The 26,081-nt window shown below is 38.2% G+C and overlaps 1 protein-coding gene across 1 annotated transcript; it reads left to right on the top strand.

Annotated features, from left to right (window-relative positions):
- Positions 1 to 1,779: 1,779 nt before the first annotated feature.
- Megf8 (multiple EGF like domains 8) lies at positions 1,780 to 26,081 on the top strand. Its single transcript, XM_085955187.1, has 20 exons — positions 1,780 to 2,031; positions 2,119 to 2,296; positions 3,804 to 3,995; positions 6,989 to 7,215; positions 7,795 to 7,986; positions 8,098 to 8,197; positions 8,491 to 8,933; positions 9,067 to 9,231; positions 9,331 to 9,467; positions 10,308 to 10,547; positions 10,841 to 10,977; positions 13,578 to 13,806; positions 14,343 to 14,884; positions 14,976 to 17,715; positions 18,572 to 19,012; positions 19,448 to 19,621; positions 20,386 to 21,212; positions 22,076 to 22,374; positions 23,776 to 24,023; positions 24,652 to 26,081. The coding sequence occupies exons 2-20, from the start codon at positions 2,120 to 2,122 to the stop codon at positions 25,653 to 25,655; spliced, it is 8,514 nt and encodes a 2,837-aa protein (XP_085811313.1). The 5' UTR covers positions 1,780 to 2,031; position 2,119; the 3' UTR covers positions 25,656 to 26,081.

Here is a 26,081-nt window from a genome sequence, read left to right as displayed (position 1 = left end):
CGCGCCGGGATTAACGTAGTGGTCGCGCGGGGCGGCGCGGCGGCGTCTTGCGAAACTCAAACGTTTAACCGTGTGTAAAATGTTCGTAGACAGTGTGTTTTTTGGGGCATAATACACACGGTTATACGTTTGAGTTTCACAAGACGCCGCCGCGCCGCACCCGCCAAATGACTACGTACGAGCACTAAACGTGGTAAAACGTGTAAAACAACGACTTGACGTGCGGAACGCGTGAAAGATTGGACGCGACCAACCCCACTCTTTCCTTTGTTCGCTACGGCCCAGTGCTCCGTAACCTTTTCTCACCCACGGCACACTAAAGGTCTTCCCAGAATTCCGCGGCACACCATACTTAAAACAATTTATACACCAAAACATAGACCCCAGGCCAGAATCTTTGGCGCCCCCCCTCCCTATCGCTAAGCTTAAAGACAGTGTGATACTTTAAAATAGCATTTTTCAAATGTTGTTAGATATAAAATTAATCGTATTGTAAAACAATACAGTGTACAGTGAAGTAAAACAGCGCAGCAGGCGACTATTTTTGCTATTAGAGCAAATTTGTAATCTGTGTTTATCTCACTTATCTGCTTGATCTGCCACGCCCCCCCCAAGCTTGGGCCCCCAGGCTAGAGCCCCCCACCTTGTGGGGGACATGCACCAAAATTACATTACATAGTTATTTGTTAAATAATTAAATATACATAACACACGATGAAGAACCAAATGTATGTATTCCCATGTATTTGTATTATCAGTAAAATAACTAATTAATATGATACCTGAGCTTATTTCAACGAACGTCAAAGTTTTTAGCATTACTTACTTAGTTTGGTAGCCTTGTCAGAAATACGAGGATATTCTTTATTAACCGACATCCAGAAAATAGCAATTTTCGGCATTGGTTGTAAAAGGGTTTCGAATCCAGTCGTATTGATTCTATGAAAGTAATGATGACATTTCTTTTAAAGCAAAGTTAAATGTTTTTGAGACGGATGCAAAATTAATTGCTTGTTTTCATTGGTGGTCTGGTAGGTCCTTTGGTACATTTGTAGAGATCCTTGTCTTAACTCCTTCTAATTTATCAGATCATGTCAATATATTTTCATTCTGACCTTGCATTGTTTTATTAAGTTCATACAGGTGCTCAAATGTATTACCAGACATGTACGAAAATTTGGCTATTAAGTAAGTATTGTATAATATACAGAATTATTTGTGTTTCTTTTGGGAGCAATGCTCCGCGGCACACCTAGCATCGTCTCACGGCACACCGGTTGCGGAGCACTGCGCTACGCACTTTAAACACACGATCATTCCCGTGCGACATCGCGCCCACGAGGCTTTCACACAGACAAAATTGTGTGTGTGCAGACCGCTTATCAAGATAGCAAGATAGGTAGGTACCTACCTAGATATCTGCTTATAATGAATTATAATATTTTTCTGTATTCAATGGATTTTTAGGAAACAACTTTCATTGTAATAAGGTTATATTATATGATTATGTAAAAAAAATACTCTCACTGCTAGCTGCCCGAAATACATTTATAATTTCTTCAAAAATGTTTATTTTCTGGAAAAAGGATTTGTGAAAATTGGTAGGTACCTATAGTTTTTGTATTCCACAGTACTAATGTGTAGGTACCTAGGTCCCGATACAAATTTATTAATAATAATATTGGGATGGTTTTGTACGTGTACTCGGACTCGGGTCAAGTATGCTTTACATTTGTAATTCCCCAGCCATTTTTTGCTTACCTATTTTTTAATGATAACAATAATAATTTGTTTCTGTAAAAGTAAAGACGGCTGTCAAATTATATGTTGTCAATTTACATATCAGTAATAATTTTACTAGTATGTGTTACATTTGTCATTAAATGTCGATAAGATTTACTCCTCTGTGTCTCAAATCACCGCTAATTTTTTTTAGTAAATGTCACTTTAATGCCGAAACATGTCATATCCTTCTCTCAGGACACATGACCGTCTTCAAAGTTAATAGCCTTGATTAAAGTTCAAAAACAGGTTTGTTTTTTACATATTGCATACATTATCAATTTATTAATTTTTCGAATATTGACGTTTGTAATAATTTTTACAATAATATTTAAGAATGATTCATCCGAGGGTTAAAAAAAGAAGTGCCAGTTTAATTGCTGGCACTTGGATGTGTCTTATTGCTGTAATATGTGCAGCTGTGACGACGGCCCCCTGCGACAAATCCCGCAGGATTTTCACGGAATCTTCGGGAATAATCACAGATGGACCATCAGGATATAACTATACTCAGGTAATCTTGTCTCAAACAATATGACAACGATTAGACTAATCATAACTTAACTATCGTAATACGTGAGTCTTTTCTTCAAACAAGCGTTTGTTTTTAGTACCTATTATCTTGAAAGACAATTAATAATAAATCTAACTATTGACCGCTGCAATAGGCGTTAATCTAAAAAGATATTGAATTCTGTTAACTTTTCTATAATTCCGATTTATGTAAACTATGTGAATTTCTTATTACGCAATAATACAATATACTTATTATTATTATCATATGCTAATTCAGTCAAAAATACGAGTTAGCATACACCGTATACCGTCACAAAACAATAAATTAAGCGTGTAAACGAGTTTTGTGCCGAAATCGTGTTATATTGTTTACTTACTTGTTTTAAAAAATTCTGGATTGGTTCTAATATGTTACAAGTTCAATATTTGTTACAAAGATTTATCATTTTATATTATTGTTTATTGTACATTTAATAAAACTTAAACATTATCAAATATATTTCACAAGTTTTTTTTTATATAATATATCCTAATTCAATTTATTTATTTTTAACATATTGTGGACATTACAAATTATAAGTTTAAGACGTTCACAACATGACATTTAGAAACAAAGAAATATAAAACAGTATTACATAAAAAAAGAGATAGATAGTATGTTATTAAACAGTAGAAATATGTACATATAAAAATATTAATTAGATAGGTACATGGAAGTACACCGGATGACTTAAGCAGACCCTATTTTAAAAATTTATAAAATAACGTCCACCTATACTCATCCTCACGTAGGTGGAATATATAATATAACATAACACCCGAAGCAATTTCATTGAACATAGTTATCGCCCTCCCAATTGGCATTACCAGTGGCAGGTTGGTTCTGCACCTTGGGAGAATAAACAACTGATGAGGCCCAGTGACAGTAGTGTAGTGAAACAGTAGTCTATTTAGTAATAGAATAGAAACAATCACAAACACCCAGGCTCACATTAATATATTGTGACCTGACCGAGTCGAACTCGGGACCCCCGGATGAAAAGCCCGGAGTAATCACACCTACCTATAGTTTTTAGTAAATTTATTTATTCATTCTTAAAAAAAGAAAGCAATCCCTTTTGCCACACGTGGAGCATACGAGTCCTCGCAGATTGAGTTTTTATGAAGAATCGTTGTTAGCTATTCTCCCTGCCCATTAATCCTTGATCTGGATCAAACATGATAAGAAAATGATGATTTTTGCCAGACGCTGGATTCAAACGCACATCCACGACTTCAGTGTTTGATATTCTAATATTAGTCTACCTATTTAGAAATAAAGGTTTATAGCTTTGTATAGGTAACCTCAATAACACAATTAGTGGGAACACGATAATCATATTAGTCTATATTTTCATTCTACTCTTCTACTCGAGCTGAATCATTTGTGAAAATGTGTACTTATGTAAGAATAGAAGTAGGTACCTATGTAAGAAGATGTGTAAATTGAATATTTTATATTTTAGGATTCACATTGTGAATGGCTGATCAAAGCTCAAAATAACAGTCAATTTATCACGTTAAAATTTCGTAGCATGGGAACAGAATGTTCTTATGACTATGTTTTTGTCTATGATGGATACTCATTTCTCTCCCCTCTATTGGGAAGTTTCAGTGGTAAAACTGAACCACAACAAATAACCGCTACAAGTGGATATGTAAGTACAATTTTCAACTCATTAACTCATTTTGTTTCTCCTAGAATATTGTTTTTTTTTTCACCATTCATACTCATCATCAGCGGCGGCTGGTCTAACATCATACAAGTGCACTGCACTGCTTGCATTGCTATGAAACATCGTTCAACATCGTAAATCATATTTTTTCTTCATAGGGTTTTAATATTACCGCTCACTTATTGTAATGCAAACCATAAACCGATGTGCCCATACTGTCAATAGGCAATAATACAGTCACTATGCACCGTATACGTCATCCTCACTGAAATCATTTGCGCCCGGGCAATATATTTAGTTTACTTAAAATGAACCCAAAGCTTAGTATGAACTAAAGCCATTAAAAAACAACTTAAACCGTGCTAATAGTTTTCGCCATGCGTAAGTTCCAGAATATCGTGCGCCGACCAGGTAAAATGACATCATATTGGTCTGAGTAGAGAGCAATTACAGATTTGAATTATGGTTTGTTATTATAGACGCTGTAGCTTATTGTTCACGGTCAAATTATGTTTAGTATCATATTTAGCAATCTCGTATGTAAAATGCCTGTAAAACTAAAAACAATAGAATTCATTATTTTATAAATTTAAAATCGGTAAGAAATAGAATGTCGATAAGATATTTTGATTTATGTGTACTCCAGTTTAAATCAGTGAAGATAAAAATAATTTTGCTACCTGCCGCATTTCTGGAAAATTAATAAGTATTTCATTATCCTGTGTGTTGACTAAACGCGAAATGATGTCAGTTATTTATAATATAGAAAATTATTAATTCATGAATTCTAGTGATGAGCTAATAAATCTTAATACTATTTCACTAAGTGCAGTTTCATAATAATCATTATTCATACAGTGTACAAATTGCTAAAGATACCTAATGTACTTATATAGAATAAGATGGCTTCCGTTAAAAGTAAGAGGTATTTATCTACTATAAGAGATACAATCTTTTCTTAAAACTAATCCAATAAAGATTTAAGTAACTCGCATCATGTTTTATTAAAAATATAAAATATACAGGTAATTTCCCAAATGTCAATAACCTTTTGTCAAATCAAAAACAACGCCGAATTGATTTCATTTTTCAATAAGGTAAGTTTCCAGCGCACCCTCAAAAATTACAATCCAAAAAATCACCGGCCGCCACTGCTCATCATTGGTTAAAATTTCTTTTCTAATGTTGTTAACTGGATTGTAAATTAGTAAATTCAATAATTAACGTATTGTTTTTTATGTTACTATAAATTACATTATTGAATACCATTCATAGATGTCTTACATTATTAGTTATTATTATTACATTTTTCTAAGAGTTCTATGCATGTCACACGTATCTAAATAAGCGGGCTTATGCGTTACTTGAAATGGGTACGCGTCGAAGTGACATTCCATAATAATTACCGTTCCGAGTAATGCGTAACCCCACATATTTTCACAAGTATGACTTGGCATGAGCCCCTAAATTCTTAATGATGTTAAGGTCTGTAGGCCGGCTTAAGTTTGATAAAAACCTGGCTTGATCTATGATTAATTAATGTTTCTATGTCCAAAAAAAAATGATTCTTCAAATTAGTGAATGTTGCATCGTTAGTTATAAGTTATTACCTACGGCTATTGCCCCACTACATCGTCGATCGTATTTGTAAGAAATGATAATTATCCTAAGAAAAGTCACCCAACCTTAATCTATGATTAAAATTATAATTAAAACTCATAATCCAGTAAAACATAGTTCTAAATTTCTTCACGCCTATATGTCATGTGTTCTGGTTCCCAATGTGATGGCGTTTCTTTTCACACAGTCAAATCATCTCAATTTTCGACCCTCCAAATTTATCAACAAATTTTAACAGTTGCGTTTCCTCCATCCTAATCAGTCCATCGCTAATATCCTGGTTTAATAAAATGGCCTATTTTTGGCTCTGCAAACACGTGATCTATCATTATTGTATCTTGTTCGCCAGATGCCAATTTCGTGTATCTTATTATCAAATATAATACATGCCGTAAAAATGTGTCGTTCTAGAGTTGAACTTAATAAATATGTTATTACATTGTTAACATTATTTACGACCAGCCTATGTGCATTTTTGCTTACTTAATGGTTTATAATATATGTGATTCCCAACCTTTTTTGTGTGGCGGAACCCTTGAGATATTTTTAAAATAGCATGGAACCCCTTATTAAAATAGCACGGAACCCCTTATTAAATTAGCACGCCCCCAACCCCATACTTAGCTGACAAATATTAAGGTTCAGGGTGATAAATGGCCGTATAAGAGTATAGCCTTATTGCATATACAAGATATGATGGTTCTGGTATAGTAGACAGTGACATAGTATTATGTATTTATGTACCTAAGCAGACAGTTTACCATAAGCATACTTAAAATGCCAATCCTTACTATTTTAGTCCCAAATGTTATCTAAATTCATTACATACTACAATTATTTATCTTAAACAGTTATATGCACAAGAAAATCATTAAAATTACGGTAACCCATAAAAATCCGGGAGGTATAAATTTCGCGGTACCCGGCAGACTGCGAATTTCTATGAAAAATAAAACTTTATGAACATGTCTTTTTTAACATTTCTGTTAAGTATTTCACAATGATTCCAAGAGATGGCTTTATGGCTTCTATGGCCTACGGTCTGAGCGCACAGAATTGTAGTGTGGCATACATCCGGTTAATACCTCACAAACATACACAGAGCATTTCTGTTTTATTTAAATTCAAAGATCACTGGTTCTTAATGGATAACTCTATACATAGACAATTTAAAAATTGACTACAGTTTCTCCCCACACAATGAATTAATAACTTGTGCTGTGGACCCATTATATACCTATATATTTGTTGTTAAAATTAATGTATGCTTACAACATATTTTTATGTTAAATAGTTATATTATTTGGTTAATTCTGTATAACTTCATCTCCTGATTGTTTGCATGATTCTTTCAGATGCTCATATTATTATATAGTGATACAAATTACGTACTGGATGGTTTCAAAGCTGAATTCTCCGTTGACAACTGTCCTAATAACTGTTCTGATAGGGGAGCATGTGCATCACACACATGTGTGTGCGAGGGAGATTGGGGAGGGAACGATTGCAGTGTGGAACTCTGTCCACAGTCCTGTTCTGGTCACGGTATTTGCCGTGGCGGCAGGTGTCAGTGCCATAAGGGGTAAGATTGAACGCCCATTGCTGCCATTATTATTTTTCTTAAAAGTTTTTCTTCAATATCAAATCTCCATAAAGTGTAGACAAAGTAGAGACTAGATCTGGTGTAATTTAAAAAATCAGTTCATTTAAATATAAATGCAGAGAATATTCGACGTAAATGTCATTGGAAATTTTGAACAATATGCCAGCTAACCAACGAAAGTGATTTTTGTCTGTGACAAGTATAATTAAAAAGTAAATATATTCTTTGATTAGGAAGAGTATGAATGTAGTTATAAATAATTTAATTTTATTGTTCATGAAACAGTCCTAAGAATTAGGTATGGCATAGACAGATTTTAATAAATAAAAAATATAATGAAAATACATATTATTATCTTACAATGACATCGTTTTTTCAATTAAAATACGTTGGAGCTGTCTGACAACCTCGACTCTATCTAAAATATTATAAATCGTGACTCCGATGACAGCCTTTGTAAATTATTTTATGAGTAGTACAACAATAAAAAGGTACATATGATGTAGAAATAAAAGCATTTTGAAATTGAATACTGTGATGACTTTCTAAAATTTTAAGGTTTTCGGGGGTTGCGTGTTCACTTGACGCATTGGATTTTGTCGGTAACAAATGGCATTGGTTATCGCACACCCGAGGCGGTCTATCGCCAAGAGCTGCACATTCTGCAATATATATCAACCATACAGATTCTCTTTATGTGTTTGGAGGCTACGACCTCAACAAAGTATTGGGATCTCTGCAAATTTACAGGTATTTTTTGCCGAGCTTGATAACCAACATCAAATATTTACTCATTCATTTATATTACCATATTTTTTCTATTAGGTATCCCTTATGATAAATTTTCATTGTTATTTTTAGGTTTTCAACAAGTCAATGGGAAGATGACGCTGGAAATATTATTCAAGGTTTTCCTACCAATGAACTAGATGAGTCAATTTTAAGAGAGGTTTTAAAATCGGTATGTCAAAAAACATATATTTGTTTTTGCCCATGTAAATATTTACCATTTTTTTTGTTCATGATAAATAAACACCAACAGCATTCTCAATACATAGATGTTATATTTATTATGGCTTATTATGAATTACGAAATGGTTTAAGCTAATCACTAGAACAGTTGAAAAACAATATTTACCTTAACACTTACTGTAGTGAGAATCTTACTGTTTGATAAAAGTGTCCTTTAACAATATGATCTGTCAAATGTTGCTTTACTGTTTGTATAGATAAATATCAATTCTTTTTCTACAGGACGTTCGAGATAGATGGGGTCTAAATAAAACATCTTTTTTTAATCAATTATTATCGTCCTACGTCCGCCGGGGTAGATCTCCCGATATAGATTACGATGTGATCAAAGAAATCTCCAATCCATATCCCATTATGTCCACTCCTGATAACTTGGACAGTTTTGTGAAGCCACGTAACGCAACCAAAAGAAGCAATCCGTCTCCGAGATATGGACATGCGGCTTGCCAAATCGGAGAAACATTTGCCTTGTATGGAGGCAAATTAGACAATGGTAGCTTATCGTCCGAGCTCTGGGTTTATAATGTCACCACAAAAAAATGGTCTCTGCGTGCTGAAAATTCACCAGTCAACCCACCTGCTTTGACACGTCACACGTTAACAGCGGTCAATGATGAGATTTATCTATTCGGAGGTAGCACTCGTGATGGAGAATTTTCTTCCAGGTATACTCATCGTAATTCAAAAATAATTATACATGTCATTATGTAATGGACAATTAAACCTTTTCAAATATTTATTGTCATCAAATGTTTGATATCTGTATGTGAATTGAACTTGAATTGTTTTTTTTTTCAGGATGTTTCGTATAAAGCTGAGTAATTCTGAAACAGAAAGTTGGCAAGAAGTTGTAGTGAGAGGAGGCAAAGAATTAGATGTTAGAGTCGTAGCTCATAGTGCTGTTTATCATTCCTTTTCACATTCCATTATTGTTTACGGTGGGGTCGTTGCTGGCGTTGCCAGGTAAATTTTCTTATCACTTATTTCATAAATTTAACTTAATACTTTTGGACATGGCAATGACTCCCAATGTCTATTTTAATTACTCTTATCTTGTTTTAGATTTTCCAAGCTCTCGGACAGAATGTTTGCGTTCGATTTAGATAGCAAACATTGGAGTGAATTGCATTATCCTCGTGCGCATTTAAGAGATACCTATGTACCAAGAGAAAGAGCATTCCATACTGCTACTATTATAGGTAAAACGGTATTCTAATTATAATCACATTAGAAACTGAGATTATTTTGATTAGGAAAAAAGACGTTTTCTAAGTTTTTGCTTCAAATACCAAGCGTGATGTACCCTTATACACATAGATATATTTCTGTATTTGATTATCGAAAAAATACAGAAGTACGTAGGTATAATCCAGTATATCGGGTATTTTCCGCTGTATTCCTCATAACCAAACTGTACCAAATAATCTTATGTGAACACGGCATGGTTACACATGATTCAACGTATTCAACACGGTGCATATAGAATTAATCATATGTGATAAAAATATGGAAAAAACTACGATTTTTCTATTAAATAATAGATATTATATTATTAAAAAATATGATTATCCGATTTTAATTTATGAGTAGGATCTATAAAAAATGTTAAAACATATATATCATTTACGATTATTTTTTAAAACAGTTTTTTCGATTATCTCAGAATATGACTCAAACCACATAGGAGATATTTAATATACAAGGATGATATTCACTATGTAGATATGACATAATTGAAAACTACTAAATGTTCACACATAAAATGTATTCTGTATGTATTCTTTAGAGAAGAAATAGCTGGTCATTAAATATTAAAACTGTTTTTACTACATGCTTTAGAAATGTGTTAAAACTCTATAGAGAATAATATCTGCTCAATAGCACTTATATGTACCTACTCAGTCATCTGAAATAAAATTATTATTAGTCTCCCTTGTACGGTTATCTAGATATTTGCAAGAAACATGTTGACATGCATTAATATCCAATTTTAGAATAATATCTCATCCCGTGCACTCACATATAATTTATGTGTTTAGGCAACTATCTTGTGATATTTGGCGGATATTCCCATCGTCACAATAAAGAAGAGATATGTTATGACAATCAGATGTACATGTATCACCTGGGATGCCACGCTTGGACTAGCGGGGAAGTGTTGGGAGGAACGAATAGCGGTTTAGGATATCCCAAAGCGCAAGGAGTGTTTGCTCATGCGGCGGCACTCAGACCGCCGTCTACTCTATTGCTTGCCGGAGGCTACCATGGAAATGTAAATGGTGAGTATTGTCGGCATCTCAAACCAAATTTATTATTGACTACAGATGAGTTATTTCTATTAATCCAAAGAAATTTCATAATAATCTATAATCTATTATTGTATACAGTAAAACACGGTTAATTTGAAATTTGCTGTAACTTATACCATAGTAGCCACCACTGATTGAAATGGAAACGTTATAAAATTGCAAAAAAAGCTTAATGTTTACGATAATTCAAAAATAAATTTTCGATTATAGGTTTACCATATCATGTTTTTCCACCGATTACTAAATTTCCTTTGTTTTGGCAGGTGATCTTTTGGCTTTTGTTATTCCCGGTTGGTTGGGAGGAATCCGCGGTGCCGATCCTGAAGCCGCCTGCCCTCGTCATAAATCACATGCAGAATGCCTTGCAGATCCTGAATGCGGATGGTGTTCAGCTGATGAAGTAAAGACACTTTGGATCTGTTTATTAAACGTGCAATGAAATATGAAATTAATTCAAAAATATTTTGACAAATCGTATGCCATAAATGTTGTCTGCAGCTGTATGTGCAACAGTAAATCAATCCAACTAGACTGCGGCAAGTTTAACGTGAAGCATGGCCGTTTCGAGAACTACAGTACTGTCAATCCTTTCATAATATATCGCAGCGCCACGACGGCGGCCATGACACGTCAACTTATAATTTTCACACTCTAGGTACGATTCCTAGCTGGATCGTTCTGGTATTTCAATAACTTTTAGTATTACTTATTTTAAAACCGGGAGATATAACTACCTCTGGCTCCATTTTTGCTGGCAACATGCAACAAGTGTCACATGACCAACTATTAGGCTTCTAAAGTATAGAAGATAGTATTTTTAACACTCTGTCTTCAAACAGAGCAATCTACACAGGATATAATAGTCACTCTAGTGACAACACGAAATTAAACAATATGGCAATAACATCTTACATAATTTGCGATCCCGATTTTTCGAACAATCTAACAAGAGTCTAATCACTCTAACCCCACACCTATTTCATTCACTGCCATTACTTCTTAAAGATGCACTTAAATAATTTTTCACACTTTAACATGATGAGGTATACAAAGTACAGTTTATTGTCCTAAACGACCTAAACGTAACCTAAAGTTTCAAATTGTACTGGAATGTTTGTTGTGCCTATGCATAAATTTGATCGTATTCTGGGTGCCTTTTTGTGTAATGATTTATTAGGACGCACTCCTTAAAAGCTTAAAAGAACTGTTAATGTACATTTTAAACATATTATATTGTTTTCGCGTTCAATGCAGAAATACGAATTTTTCCAAGACTCTTTATATTCACGAATTCGGACCTGCTTTACATTTTTTGGCTACTCATTTTACTTAAATTCAATAGAAGCATGACAGTCAAATGATTTGTTGTGAGCCAGATAAGCATGCAAAGATTGTATGTGATTAGTCACTAATCACTAATGGTTGCAATATAAAAGAAATATTTTTGAAATTGCGTTTATTAACAAAAAAATGTACTAAATATTTAATGATTTGCACATTGCCCCCCAAAACATCCAAATTGCCCCCCGGTGGGGTGTACGCCCCACGTTGGGAAACACTGGATTAGTGCATACTGATTATGTAACATGCGGTATAAATACACTGAAATTAACTTTTAACAGAACTGCTCACAAATAATATATTTTCGCACTGGGGGTTTACCCTATTTGGCCTATTTCAATACACAATAGCAGTATTGTTCTTAATAATCTTAATTATGACTGCTAATAAAACGAAAATTTATTCATGGCAACCAAATACAAAAAAATGTTGCTAGCTAACAAATACATAGTTCATTGCTATTTTATGTGTAATTATGGTATTTTTTGTACTTGTAATAATTATTTTAGAATACCTATCTATTATAATTAAATAATAATATGTTCCTCAGAAATAAAACATTATAAAGGAATCACACGGAATAAGTAATTACAATCATATTAACGTGATGCTATAAATGTGAATAATGACAAAATTTAATTAAATCTAAAAGAAGTTTGTGTTTCGATCGCTCACTAGTCATCTAATACTGTCAACTTCAGTGTTTCCCTCTCCACTAAACACTTACAAACGGAATGATTTTTTTACTGAAAATTCTGTGGGCAATTTCTAGGTTAGCGTAACTATTTGAGCTTGTAAAGTTGTTTCATCAAATTTAATCTTCAATGAGCTACTGCTACAGCTTTTTTAAGTTGCCATACATTATTTTTATTAGTACCTAACTAAAGTCAAGAGTTCGCAGAATAAAAACGAAAAGTATTAGCGGCATTGTTACTTACCTATGCTCTTTTCTAGATTGAAAATTTCGTAAACAAATCAACTACTGTTTTATATGATGATTAAAATAAGCAATAATTTTGACAAATATTTTTCATTTACGTCAAATTTCGAGTTGAACATGTTCGTGTCAGCCGGCTTTTAGTGCAACTACATAACTTTTATTACAACAAGTACGTATATTGAATATCAAATACTTGCAAATATGTTTTAAATAAGATAATTTCGCTTTTTTGACAGAAAAAGTTACGTTTTCCACACCTATACTCTCGGGTCCAGTGCTGTTTTGTTCAGACAAATTTAATTTTTTACTTTAAGAATTTTGCAGTTTAATATAATATTATTATATTGATAATCAACAAATAAATTTTGCGGTTTGATTACTTTTTGTTCTTACCCTGTCTTATCTGTTATGAATCATGTGTTGACACTCGAGTTTGAAAATTGGTTCATCGATACGTATCTCTGTCTTATTCCTTCATTGACTTATGCAATACTGTAGCATGCGTTAGAAAAGGACTGACGTATATAATTGTGACATACCATATAGGACAATTTTATTTAAAATAGTCTGTTTCACCTGTCATTTCATAAATAGGTATGGATTCTGGGCACGGTGCTGACCTCTGATAGCGGGTTGAACGTACACTTTGCTAGGAACGGAAATTGCACCCAATATCATTTGGTTTAAATCGTATTAATACTATTATTATGTCATTTTAGGTTTGCTACGGGCGAACAGTGGGCTCAAACTGTACAACAAACTTGCAATCGGTGAGATGTGGAGGCATATGTCCGGCTTTGGGCGATTGCCACGCGTGTCTCACACATGGGGCACCTGAAGGAACCCTAGATCGCAATGAACGCCCACCTCTGCCTTCTGTTAGCACCAAACTCGGCCTCCACCACTGCACTTGGTGTGTGCAGAATGCTAGATGTCATCATAAAGACGGTACTTGTCGTTGAACAATGACTTATTAATATTATTAATGGCAGTATGGCCGGAGGTAAGCTTTGGCCACCTCTATCATCATTTTACATCATCTTTTCTTTGGATCACTGGTTGGACACTTCGATAGCATGAAGGTCCTTGTCCACTTCGTCCAGCTACCAGAATTGTGGTCCGCTGGCGAGTCGCTGTCCCTTTGACTTTGTCGATGTTAAACTTTTTTTTATTGTTTTGGTGATGCACCATTAATTCTCTCTATATGTCTCAGTTGGTGCAGTTTTTAAATCTTCAAACTTTAAAACATCTGACTCATGACAGACACTGTACATGATTAAACCAATAGTTTCATATATTACGTCGAATGTGGATGGACTATGTATCGTTTATATGTTCATGCATTACTATTGAAGGTAACTTTGTACGAAAGTGATGATTCATGTCAAAAAAATTTGAACTGGTTTATACTCTGTAAAATTTATAGGCGATTCAAACAATTTTTGTTATCATGTTATGTCAGTTTCTTTAAATGTTTCATACAGATAACTACGGCGTCTGCGGCGAAGATACCCCTTCGCAAATACCTGGATGGTGGGGAGCCACGGGAACCGAAGTCACCCGCCCAGAACAGTGTCGCTCTCTGGACAAAAGACCTGGCCTCACATTTATCAAATATCAGCACCCCGCCAACTGGAGTCATCCAGACCATGTGACCATTATTAACGCAACTACTGTGGATTTCACGGCCGCTAGTGGGTCGGGCCGCGCCGAACAATCGGAAGGCGAAATGGTTGCCCGGCTACGAGGGTTCTTGCACGCTCCTACCGGCTGGGCTGGGGGCGGCGAGCGGCTCCGGGTGTGTGCTGGACATTCGAGAGCCGAGCTGATTCTAGGAGAGAACCGCCTCGCAGCCAACCTCTCAGCTGACCTGTCCCAGTGTGCGGCTGCTGACTGGCCTGCTCTGGTCCCCGGACGGCTGGCTGTAGACTTCCACGCTCACAAGACCATATCTTCCGGTCCTTTCAGCACTCACCAGCAGAGCAAAATGGAGCTGCAGCACAACAAGAGTAACGAAAACGCCAAGGTAACATTTCGCATCCATCTCGACTCTGTGAACTTTTCCAACGAGTGGAAATTTATTTGCCGGGCTCATCGGTCTGGTTTTCTTTTTTCAGGTGTTCACTTTTGAATTTCTGGAGCCCTATTCCAACGGAACCTGCAATCAGTATGACAACTGCCTCCACTGTCTCACCGATTCGGAATGCGGCTGGTGTGAGCTGAAGGAGACGTGCATGTCACGATCTGAGAACGAGACACAGAACTGCTCTCTCAATGGTGACTGGCGATATCTGACCCTCCAGCCATCGTCCTGTCCCAACTGCTCCAACTACATAAGCTGTTCAGGATGTGTCGCGAGCGATGGATGCGAGTGGTGGGCGGAAGACGCCCGCTGCGGCCGCCGGGGTCGGGTTGCGGGAGCTGTGAGATTGCTCGGGGAGTGCCCCGAGCCCTGCCACACCCGAAGTGACTGCTCTGCCTGCCTGGATGAGCGTGGCAGGTGCGTCTGGTGCGAGGCCACGCGACAGTGCTTCAGCTTCAGTGTCTACACCAGTGAGTACCAGTTCGGCCTCTGCCGGGAGTGGCTCGACCGCGCGGCATCGCCCGGTGTTCCTCCTGACGCCCCGGAAGTCGCACCTCGCCGTGCCGATCAATGCAAATCATGCGAACGCCATGCCAACTGCAGCTCCTGCCTCCGGTCGCTGAGCTGCGGCTGGTGCTACTCGGGTGAGAATCCCATCAAGGGAGCCTGCATGGAGGGGGACTTCGGTGACCCGCATGCTGACTGCGGCCGCCTGTTAGATGTCCCCTCAGAAGAATCCAGGTGGGCCTACGCCCAGTGCCCCGATGTGGATGAGTGCGGATTGGGTCTGCATGACTGCCACAGAGAGGCTGACTGCACCAACACACATGGCTCCTATAGTTGCAAATGCCGGCGGGGATTCATTGGTGATGGCCGCACGGCTTGCACGCAAACTTGCTTCAACAATTGCGTTCACGGATACTGCCTTGGCGCTCCAGAGTACGTCTGCCAGTGTGACTTGGGGTGGACAGGGGCTGACTGTGCCAACAACTGTGGTTGCAACAACCACTCCACCTGCCGCTCGGGCGTCGGCAACTGTGACGAGTGCCAGGACTGGACCGAGGGCGAGTTCTGCGATGCTTGCAAGGTCGGCGGCTACGGCAATGCCACCGGCAGCCGAGGCTGTCGGCGTTGCGACTGCAACGGTCATGGGGACGAGGCTCCGGGAGTTTGTGACCGGGCATCGGGAGAGTGTTTCTGCCGGGACAACACAGAGGGCTCCAACTGTGAAAAGTGCAGTGAAGATTATTATGGTGACCCCCGGCACGGTGGTCGATGCTACCGCCAGTGCGAGGCCCGCGGAATGCTCTCTGATGAAACAGAACAGGGGCTCGGGTCCCGCGAGGCTCCTTCGTCTCCCTGGGGGGGGCCACCAGTCAAGGAGTGCCTTTGGATCGTCTCACCAGGGAATTCGACTGACGACGGCCTCATCCAGCTCTCCATCGAGCCATCCCGGTTGAATGTGTCGTGCGGTGACAATGCCGTCTATGTCTACGATGGGCTTCCAGACCTTGGCGGTGCCCAGCAGAGTCAGCTCGTCGGGGTATTCTGTAGCGATGCCTCCCCCCTCACAGTGGAGGCACGTTCTGGGCACCTGACCGTTCATTACAAGCAAGGTCCTATCGGGCAGGGATTTGAGGCCGTTTATAAGATTCTCAGCTGTGATAGGGACTGTGAGCCTCCTCGGGTGTGCAAAAATAATCATTGCACGTGCGCCGACGGCTTCTCAGGAATTGATTGTGAAACGGAGCTGTGCCCGAAGAATTGCAGCGCAGCTCTCAAGCGGGGCACCTGCGACAAGGGCTACGGCAGGTGCCTGTGCGCTACTGGCTGGGGAGGAAGAGACTGCTCTGATGGGCTGCTACCCCATCAGCTGGTCTTCACGGAGCTATTCAACTCCCAGCACCTTGCTGATGCTCTAGACCACCTTCGAAAAACCCTCCCCCGCTTCGGCCACTCTCTGGCGGCCGACAAGAGAGGATCACTCTGGATGTTCGGCGGCTACTCTCTGTCTCACGGGCCACTCAATGACATCAGGTTGTTCGACACGAAGAACAGCACATGGATGCAGGTCACAGTAGAGGCTACCCCTGACGCCAGAATGCCCGAGGGGAGATATTTCCATGCGGCTGAAATAATGCATTCGAGGCAGGTGATCTACGTCTACGGAGGACTTTGCGTCCAAGGGAAAGACGCGCGAAATAAAACTCTGGGAGACTTCTGGCAGTTCGGCGTCAAAGACCAGCGGTGGAGTAATGTGCTGGGGAACGAGCCGCAACCGCCCTCGCTAGCTGGACACACGCTGACCCTCCGGAAGCATCAGGACTCCGAGAGTCTCGTGCTCATCGGAGGCTTTTCACTGGAGCACGGTTTCCTGCAAGATGTTTGGGAATTCGATCTAGAAAAAAATAAATGGGAGAGACTGAACACCAAAGGTGCGAGGCCGATCGGAATATGCGGACACACATCTGTTTACCATGCGCCCTCTCAAAGCCTCTATGTATACGGGGGTTACCTATACTCAACCAATGGAACCGAAGTCTCCAACAGACTTTTCGCTTTGCACTATCCCACCTTGCAATGGAGTGAGCTGCCCACTTTCGCGGAGCTAAACAATCCGGCAGATAATTTACCAAGAGCGAGATTTCTCCATTCTGCCATCACAACCGATGATTATATGATCGTATTCGGCGGTCAAACTCACCCACACAATGCCACCGATTCTCTGTCAGCCTACGTGTACAACTGTAATCAGTGGATTCGTCTTGTAAAAGGTTATTGTAACTTCTAGTATTTTATGTACATTCTTCATTTGGAAATAGATGCCTCATATAATTAATACTGACAGCATGAATTCAAATATGAATGATATTTTTGTCAAATAAACTATGCTAAACATAAAACGCTGTAAAATAACACCATAGAAGGCTGCTGTGAGATGAAAATTTTAGAGAACAATAAATAATTACACAGCTATTTTACAAGTTCTCTTGCTTTGCCCTGGCAAAAACTCAGTGCTCAATGTGGTTATGGAAATTTCAGCAATAACAAAATCACCAGTTGAAACTTGTGTATTTTTTCAAAATCAAGAAAACAATTTCTTCATTTCAATTTTAAATAAGTTTTGCTTCCAACGTGTGTGCTTTTTTTTCAATTAATAATATGCATGTTTGGATCTAAGTTCTATCTCATTAGATAGAGCCACAGATCAGATTAATACGATATTATGACTTAATGACGGTCAGTACGTAATGCATGTTTCATTTATGTGACAAACTTTAATGCATATTATGATACAGATATAAATAATGAAAATGACATAATTATCCTTTAACATGTGTTTAAGTTTATTCTATATTTCTCTACACCCGAGAATAGTACCTTCTTACAGCCACACCCAAAAGGTAACCCACTGATCCCTGGGTTGAGCAAATGGCTAACAATCATTCCTCATAAAAAATCTAGTAGATTCATGTATAATGCAGAGGTCCATTATGCTCTATCTTGGAGGAGAAATGGTGACTTACCTTCAAAATATATTTGACTCTTGTTTCATATCAGAAAATGGACCACATTTGGAGATTGCAACACTCTTATTTTATACTCATACCATTTCATTTTGACTCTTAGATGTCACTGTCATCGGTGAACTCCCCCCGCCGACATATGCTCACGCGATGACGTTGGATGCAGAAAGCGGGGCGCTCTATGTGGTAGGCGGATGGGATGGTGGGGCACATTGCCAGGTGACAAGGATCACTCTCCCCTCCGATCTGTGCCGCCTGTGGAGCGGAGGAAAGCATGCGTGCCGTCACCACATGGGCTGCAGTTTCTGCACCGTCTACCCTCTCGGCGGATACAATGCCACCCACTGTCACTCTAATGGCAAATCTGAGCTATGCAACACTCACAATGGAAAACTCATCTCCAACAATGGAGCGTCCTGCGATGATGCGTTGATCGCCGGAAGGTCTTGCTCAAATTTCACATCTTGTAGCACCTGCCTGGCAACCTGGCCAGCTCATCCTGAGGAATCGTCCATCTGCCAATGGTGCTCTACGTGTGGAAAAGGTTGGTTTTATGAAATTTTATCTTTCAAAAATGCATTTTACTCAAAGGATTTCAAGACCTTCTTACTCGGAAAATTTAAATTATTTGTTATTCAGTGAATTATATATTACACAAAATTTAAGATTATACATAGCATTCATTTTGCACATACATTAAATTTGGGGAAATCATCCTGATGCCGTTTAAGAATCAAAGTTAATATTGTAAATACTTTGATTTAAAAATTAAATAAGTTGATCAATATTAACAGAATTTGAGATAACATCTCGGACGCATAGTTGTGATTTGTATTGTACGTGTTGTGTAATTGGTAAAGTACATTGTCTGGAATACGGTGGACTCTGGTTCAAGTCCCACTCGGTATAAATATTTTTTCTATTGTGTATGTTTCTGAGGTGTTCTATTTCATCATTGAATGAATATTATCTATTACAGGAGTTTGCATCCCTACCGGACATAATTGCTCAAATAGTATCACCGCAAAGTGCGACACACCGCACACGGTCATATCAGATGTGGATTCCTGTTTCGAAAACAAATGTGCCGCTTCGGACTGTGATCGATGCCCTCGCGAACACTGTCTCTGGACTAGACAAGTCCTTCTCTCCAGTAAGTTTTTTTTTTATCTTCGAATGATTGTACATAATTAAAATACTATTTTTGACAACTTTACATTGAACAGCAGCAGTGCGGTGGTGATCATGTTGTTATCGATGTATTGTGAGAATGTTGCCAAGATTGGATGATTTTGTTCCCCACATTGCTTAAGTGGGTATCTACCTTCTTGGATCCTTCCATGTTTTTTGATGCGTAATTTGATTTTATTCTGGTATCAAGGTGTTTGTTACTTTTGTGACTAATTACAAAACCATGCAGTTTTGTTTTTTTTTAAATTTGAAATATGGAATTTTGACGATTTTTAATAAATTATCTTTTAATATCAAATACAATAAGGGGGGATAGAATTTTCCAATAAATTTTAAATTATAGGTAATATTATAATGATTAAAATTATGAATCTGTCGTTGCGGCAATATTTTCGGTTTATTCATGAGGTGAGTGAGCTCATTCTGTTTTTTCTTCTTTGGAGAGCAAGTTATAATATGACCTATAACCCACCTATTATCACTTTTCAAAACTCTTTGATTTATTAACACATAAATGACTTACAGCACACACAAGCAAGAAACCTCAAATAATTTAACATCGAGGGGAACATATAGGGAAGGGCAAGAGTGTAGTTTTGTTCTCCATACTGTCACACTCCAAATTAATGTTTTCGCATTTTATTAGATAATTACGATGGATTTCATGTATGTATTAACATACATACCTACTATAATAATTTGTAATGTAATTATATTACATTACAGATGAATACGGACCTAAAGTATCCATAGAATCAATATATGACTGGACATGCGTATCCAAAGGTGGGTTTTTAGGCCGGGGTGGCCTGAAAATTACCGAATCGAGCACATGCCCCGTGAGATGTCACAACCATTCCGATTGCCGAACTTGCCTGCAAGCCGAGGGGGCTGAAGGAGGATCCCGTGAGTGCCGGTGGGCCACTCATCTTAACCAGTGTGTGGCGCCCTCCTATCAACCTCTCTACTGCGCGGGGGGCGTCTGCGGCCTGGTGCTGAGATCCGAAGAGGTGGAGCAGTGCCCCTCCCCCTGCTTCAGTTTTACGCAGTGCGCCGAGTGCCTCCGCCACGCCCACTGTGGCTGGTGCGGCAGAGAGGGAGGTCTGGGAGACGGAATCTGCACGGAAGGGTCTCTCGACAGTCCCGCTGAACATCCACTCCACTCCACCTGTACTGCCCTCTACGTGGAACACCGACAACTGGATGTGGAAACATTTAACGAAACGATTTCCTGGCACTATGTGCGGTGCCCGCCGGAGAACGAATGCGAGAACGAGCACCACAGCTGCGACCCCGTGTCCGAGCGCTGTAGGGATCTACCTCTGGGGTACGAGTGCGTGTGCGGTCCTGGACATCGGGCGGCCGGAGGGTCCTGTGTCCCTGTCTGCACCCAAGGATGTGTCAGAGGCGCTTGTGTCCGACCCGATGTATGCGATTGTGATTTCGGATACGTCGGAGCCAATTGCAGTATTCAGTGCCAGTGCAATGGTAATGCCAAATGTGAGGGTCCAGATAAACTCAACCAATGTCTCGAGTGCCATAATAATACTATGGTATGTATAGAATGACTTTCTTTATCACAGATGTTCATGAAAAACAATTAGTTCAGTCTACTCATACCCCATTTCTATAATATATAGTTACATTTATAACACATTTACAGTTAAAATATTATCATATCAACTTAATGTATATAAAACTAAAAAACAATACTACATAAAATGGTACACCTCAACAAACAACTCCTTTTGTATAAAAGACTTGTTAATAAATATAATACATTTATTATGTAATTAAATTACGTTTTGTATAACATAAGACTGAATATTTAGAGATTCTTTTATTACTGAATTTTGAAAAACCTAATAACCATAATAACAAAATGTAACTAATTTAAACTTGTCATCTGTTTCTTTTTAGTTAGGTATACATTTAGCTGTAATTTGAACATACAAATGTGAATTTTGGAAATTTTAAGATTTTGTTTAGACGCATAATTATTTAAAAAGTTTAGATAATGGAAAATGGTTTTCTGTGGTTGACACTGATGCGCTCAATCTAAATTTTATCATCACAAAAAGATAGATATAATATACCCAATAAATTTTGCTAATAACTCAGACTGCCAGTTACCTCACCGCATATCATATTTTCAATACTTTTTCCTTGTTTTATTTTTTAAATAAATTAATAACGGTTTTGTCAATTACGACATGTTCCTTAGAAAATCCAGTTGAAAATGAATTAAATATAAAAGGAACATGAAAGAAGTAAGTAGTATTGAAAAAACAAACAAAATTGTATCATTTGTTTAATAAACTTTTCATAACACAAAAAATAAATGGTTTTAAACTCTTCTCTTCATTTACAAGCTTGTTTTCAATTCGCTTTTAATAAATTGATTTCTCTGTTTTAGGGAGCGCAATGTGAAAAATGCAAACCTCTGTTTGTCGGTGATCCAGCGAATAATACCCCTTGCGTCCCATGTATTTCCTACTGCAATGGCCACAGTAGCATATGTCTGAGTGACGCCGCTGAAATACCCATGATCACCGCAGACATGTCTTCGTCTCAGATAGAAAGCTATTTGGGAGAAGGTCCAATCTCCAAAGCCAAATGTTTACGATGTGCCAATAATACGGATGGAATAAAATGTGATAAATGTATAGATGGAAATTTCCGTGGGTCGGAAGATTTTCATGATGCATGCAGGCCGTGAGTACATGATGTTAAACTACACCCTACTTCAAGATAATATTCATACTTTATTCGACTGACACGCATCATGTTTGTGCAAATAATTTATAGTAGTTAATATAGAAAATCTATTACTTTCGTTAAACCAATAATTATGTAATGATTGCAGATTAGGGGCAAAGAAACGTATCTAAATTTTTAGCAATTTTGGGTGGTACTAAGACAAAATAACATAACACGTTAACCCATTAGGACAGATTTAAAAAGAGAAAAATGTCTGCCAGATTAAATTTGTAGTAAATTTGACAACGGTTTACTAAAACTGCAACAACTCTTTTATTAGGTACCTATATGTTTAATTTCAATATATTTTTAAAACTTGTGTAGGTATTGACACACTTCAAATAGTACTTCTCTTTTTAAATATGTATTTAGGTAAATTTGGAGGATTTTAAGAAAAATGAAAATAAAAATGAAAAATAAAATATTTTTACTCAGGACGCGCCAGTATTACTTGTACCTAACCGTTTTTTTTTTTTTTTTTTTAAACGGTACATGTTCAAAACACGCGCGTTACCATTATCTTACTCCCTACTTCATTTATCGTTTGTCAATTTATGGCTACGGCCGTATGTTGTAGCTTAGCCACTGAGAAATGCCAATAGAAATGGTGTATTTCAAAAAAATACTACCTTATTCTTAGGTCAATAATTATTATAAAGCAAACATTATTCGTAGAGTGTTTATCACATTTGAATGGTCAAAGACATAGCTTATAATCAGTATCTTTAAATGTGTAAATCTTGCTATTTTTTGAATAATAAAATGCCTAATTCTTGTCAAATTTGGGATCAAAGAGATTATCAATATAATTTTTTATTGTAAATATTTCACTAAAATAATCTCGACATAAATTTTACTAATGGTTTTATAAATGCTTTTAAAAATTAATAAATTTAAAAAATCTTAACACCACTTCACATGGACGTACTGAAATATGACTATATTTTATAACATTAGAGCGAGAGGTTTAAAAGAATACTATTTTATGTAATAAAAATACTTTATGCAGTCATCTAATGTTTAAAATAAATATAAAGGATAATAAGGCTTCAAAATTATGTAAATAGATTATCTACAACTTTAAGGAATGTCCAGGATCATGCTTTGAAAATAGCATAAAAGCTCCATTTTGACGTACGCTGAGCGTTAATGTGAATGAAATGTAAATTTAATTGTGTTTGGGGTCTTCCTGTAAAATAGAAAAAAATGAGATAAGTTTCTTTGACCCAAAGGTGTCTAATTGCTACATATTATTATTTATTTGCACATGCTACCTTTTTTTCATATATGTTTATATGTAAAACCAAAACATTATTATACAGTTGAAGAATAATATTTCATTTGATAAAATTTTAGGTGCGAATGTCACGGGCATGGAGATATTTGTGATCCTGTCACTGGAGAGAAGTGTAATTGTGGAAACAACACAGAAAGCGACGCCACTTGTCAAACTTCAAGTTCCAGCAAAAATTCTGCCCAAGAATGCTGGCGCTATCAATGCGTCAAATGTAAAGATTCATACATGGGTGACCCTAAGAATGGACACCAGTGTTATAAAATGATGACAGCCGACAACAAAATGTGCTTTGATGCTAAATTAATCGGTATGTAGTAATTTAATTGCTTATTATTATTATTATTGAAATAATAATATACTATTCTTTCATGCATTTTTATTGGAATTTTCTTCTGACGGGGTTAACCCACTGGTGGATGAAGGCCTCCCCTAGCTTCCATAATTTTCAGTCCCTAATTCTTCGCCGCTACGTACATCCACCAAATTTTATATGTTCGTTGATCCAGCGAGTGTACGGCGTCCCTGTGATTGTTTAGTGCTCCTTGGGTACCGCTGTATGACAGCATTTGTCCAGTGTCTGTCCACTCGCTGAACAACATGTCCAGCCCATCAGCATTTCATCTATTTGGCAACCTCTATTGCATTGTGTACCCATGTCTTCCCCCTTAACCATTTGCATTGATTTATTTTGTGGCATTTCCGCATTATGCCCAACATTCTCCTTATGTGCCACGTTTTGCTACTCACTACAATTTTTTTTCACTAAAATAGTTAATCTCAAAGAGCGTACACTGATTATATTATCATAATTAATTAATTCTTGTAATAACTAAGAAGAAAATATCATGTTTTTCTATTTTGAAAACATTGTGTACCTAATGGTATCTATTGAAAATGAATACATGATATTTTATATAAATTTTGTCTGTTCACAGACGAATGTAAAGTGAAGCCGCGGCTGCTGTACCCTGGGCAGACAGTATTCTTCGTAGTGATTCCGAGATTCATGAACGTGGACATCCGGGTGATAATAGATGTGACGGAAGGAGAGCTGGACATCTTTATGAGCCCTAACGACAGTGCATTCGTGGTGTCGGTCAACGGCAGCACGGGGACTCACCACGTCGACATTGATCCTTCCCTGAGGAATGACAACTCTCTCAAAGACGACGTTCACGCTTTTTTCCAGAACGAACAAGTTCAAGACATAAACAGCCCCTATAAGCTGAATGTGTTCGATGGAAACACAGAATACAGTCTTGTCAAATATTTGGCTGACCGGCTCAGCACCTTCATCACTGTCAGCAAAAAGAACACGTTGCTGAGAGTGAGGGGACTAAAAAACCGTCTGGTGCTCACTTTGCCGCAGGTGGTGCACGATCTAGGATACACCAAGTTCTACCTGCTCCTGAGGGCCGTGCACAATGATGACGGGCCTCCACGTCCCAGCAAAGGGATGGTGTTCTTCAGGCAAGACCAGCTGCACATCGATTTGTTTGTGTTCTTCTCTGTTTTCTTCTCCTGCTTCTTCCTGTTTCTGGCAGCATGCGTGGTTGCATGGAAGGCGAAGCAGGCTGCGGACGTGAGGCGGGCGAGGCGGCGCCATGTGGTGGAGATGCTGCACATGGCCAAGCGCCCGTTTGCGTCTGTCACGCTGCACCTGGGGCCGCAGTCGCCGCCTGCACAAAGGCGCGAAAGGAGGGCGCGCGCCAAACAAGGTGTTGTCTCTGCCGAGATATGCCCGGTGGCCATTGAGCCTACGGAAGATGGGCTGGCTGCCGTCACCTCTATCTTTGTGAGGCTGCCGGGCGGCCGCTCGGCCCCAGCCCGCCTCGCGCTCGCCTCTTCCCTCGTCCTCCTGGCGCGGCAGCTGCCCTCCTCAGGCAGGACCTTCCTCAGACGCCGCAGCGTCCACTATCCTGCCGCCCCGCCCTCTTAGATCGTTACTATGTTTACGTTTGCGTGTGCGCAATAATTTTTACCATTAGAGGTGTTTGTATATAAAGGTATTATATTTAATAAGGCCATGACAAGAAATGCATGCAATAATATATTCGATCCGTTGTGATTTTTAGTCTGTAAATATTTAATGAGACGTACTATAGAATCTCTTCGCCGATTTGGACAGCGGGACGATTCTTCGTTTCGTGTCGGAAAAAAATGGTTAGTGATGACTTCGCAGCTGTGGAAAAAATTACCTGAATCTGATAGTATAAAATGTGATTCGTGATCTGATACTCATATACATGACAGCCAAACTTTGCAGTATTACTTTTGACTCAAATGTTATTTTAAGGATTGTAACCGTGTCTATACAGTGTAAATTTGTAATTTTATCCAGAATAGATTACCGTATTTCATGTTG

The sequence above is a fragment of the Rhyacophila brunnea genome, unplaced genomic scaffold (assembly GCF_057557595.1).
Source record: "Rhyacophila brunnea isolate RB1 unplaced genomic scaffold, BYU_Rbru_1.0 scaffold_5, whole genome shotgun sequence".
Lineage (NCBI taxonomy): Eukaryota > Metazoa > Arthropoda > Insecta > Trichoptera > Rhyacophilidae > Rhyacophila > Rhyacophila brunnea.
This window is presented reverse-complemented; position numbering and strand designations above follow the sequence as displayed.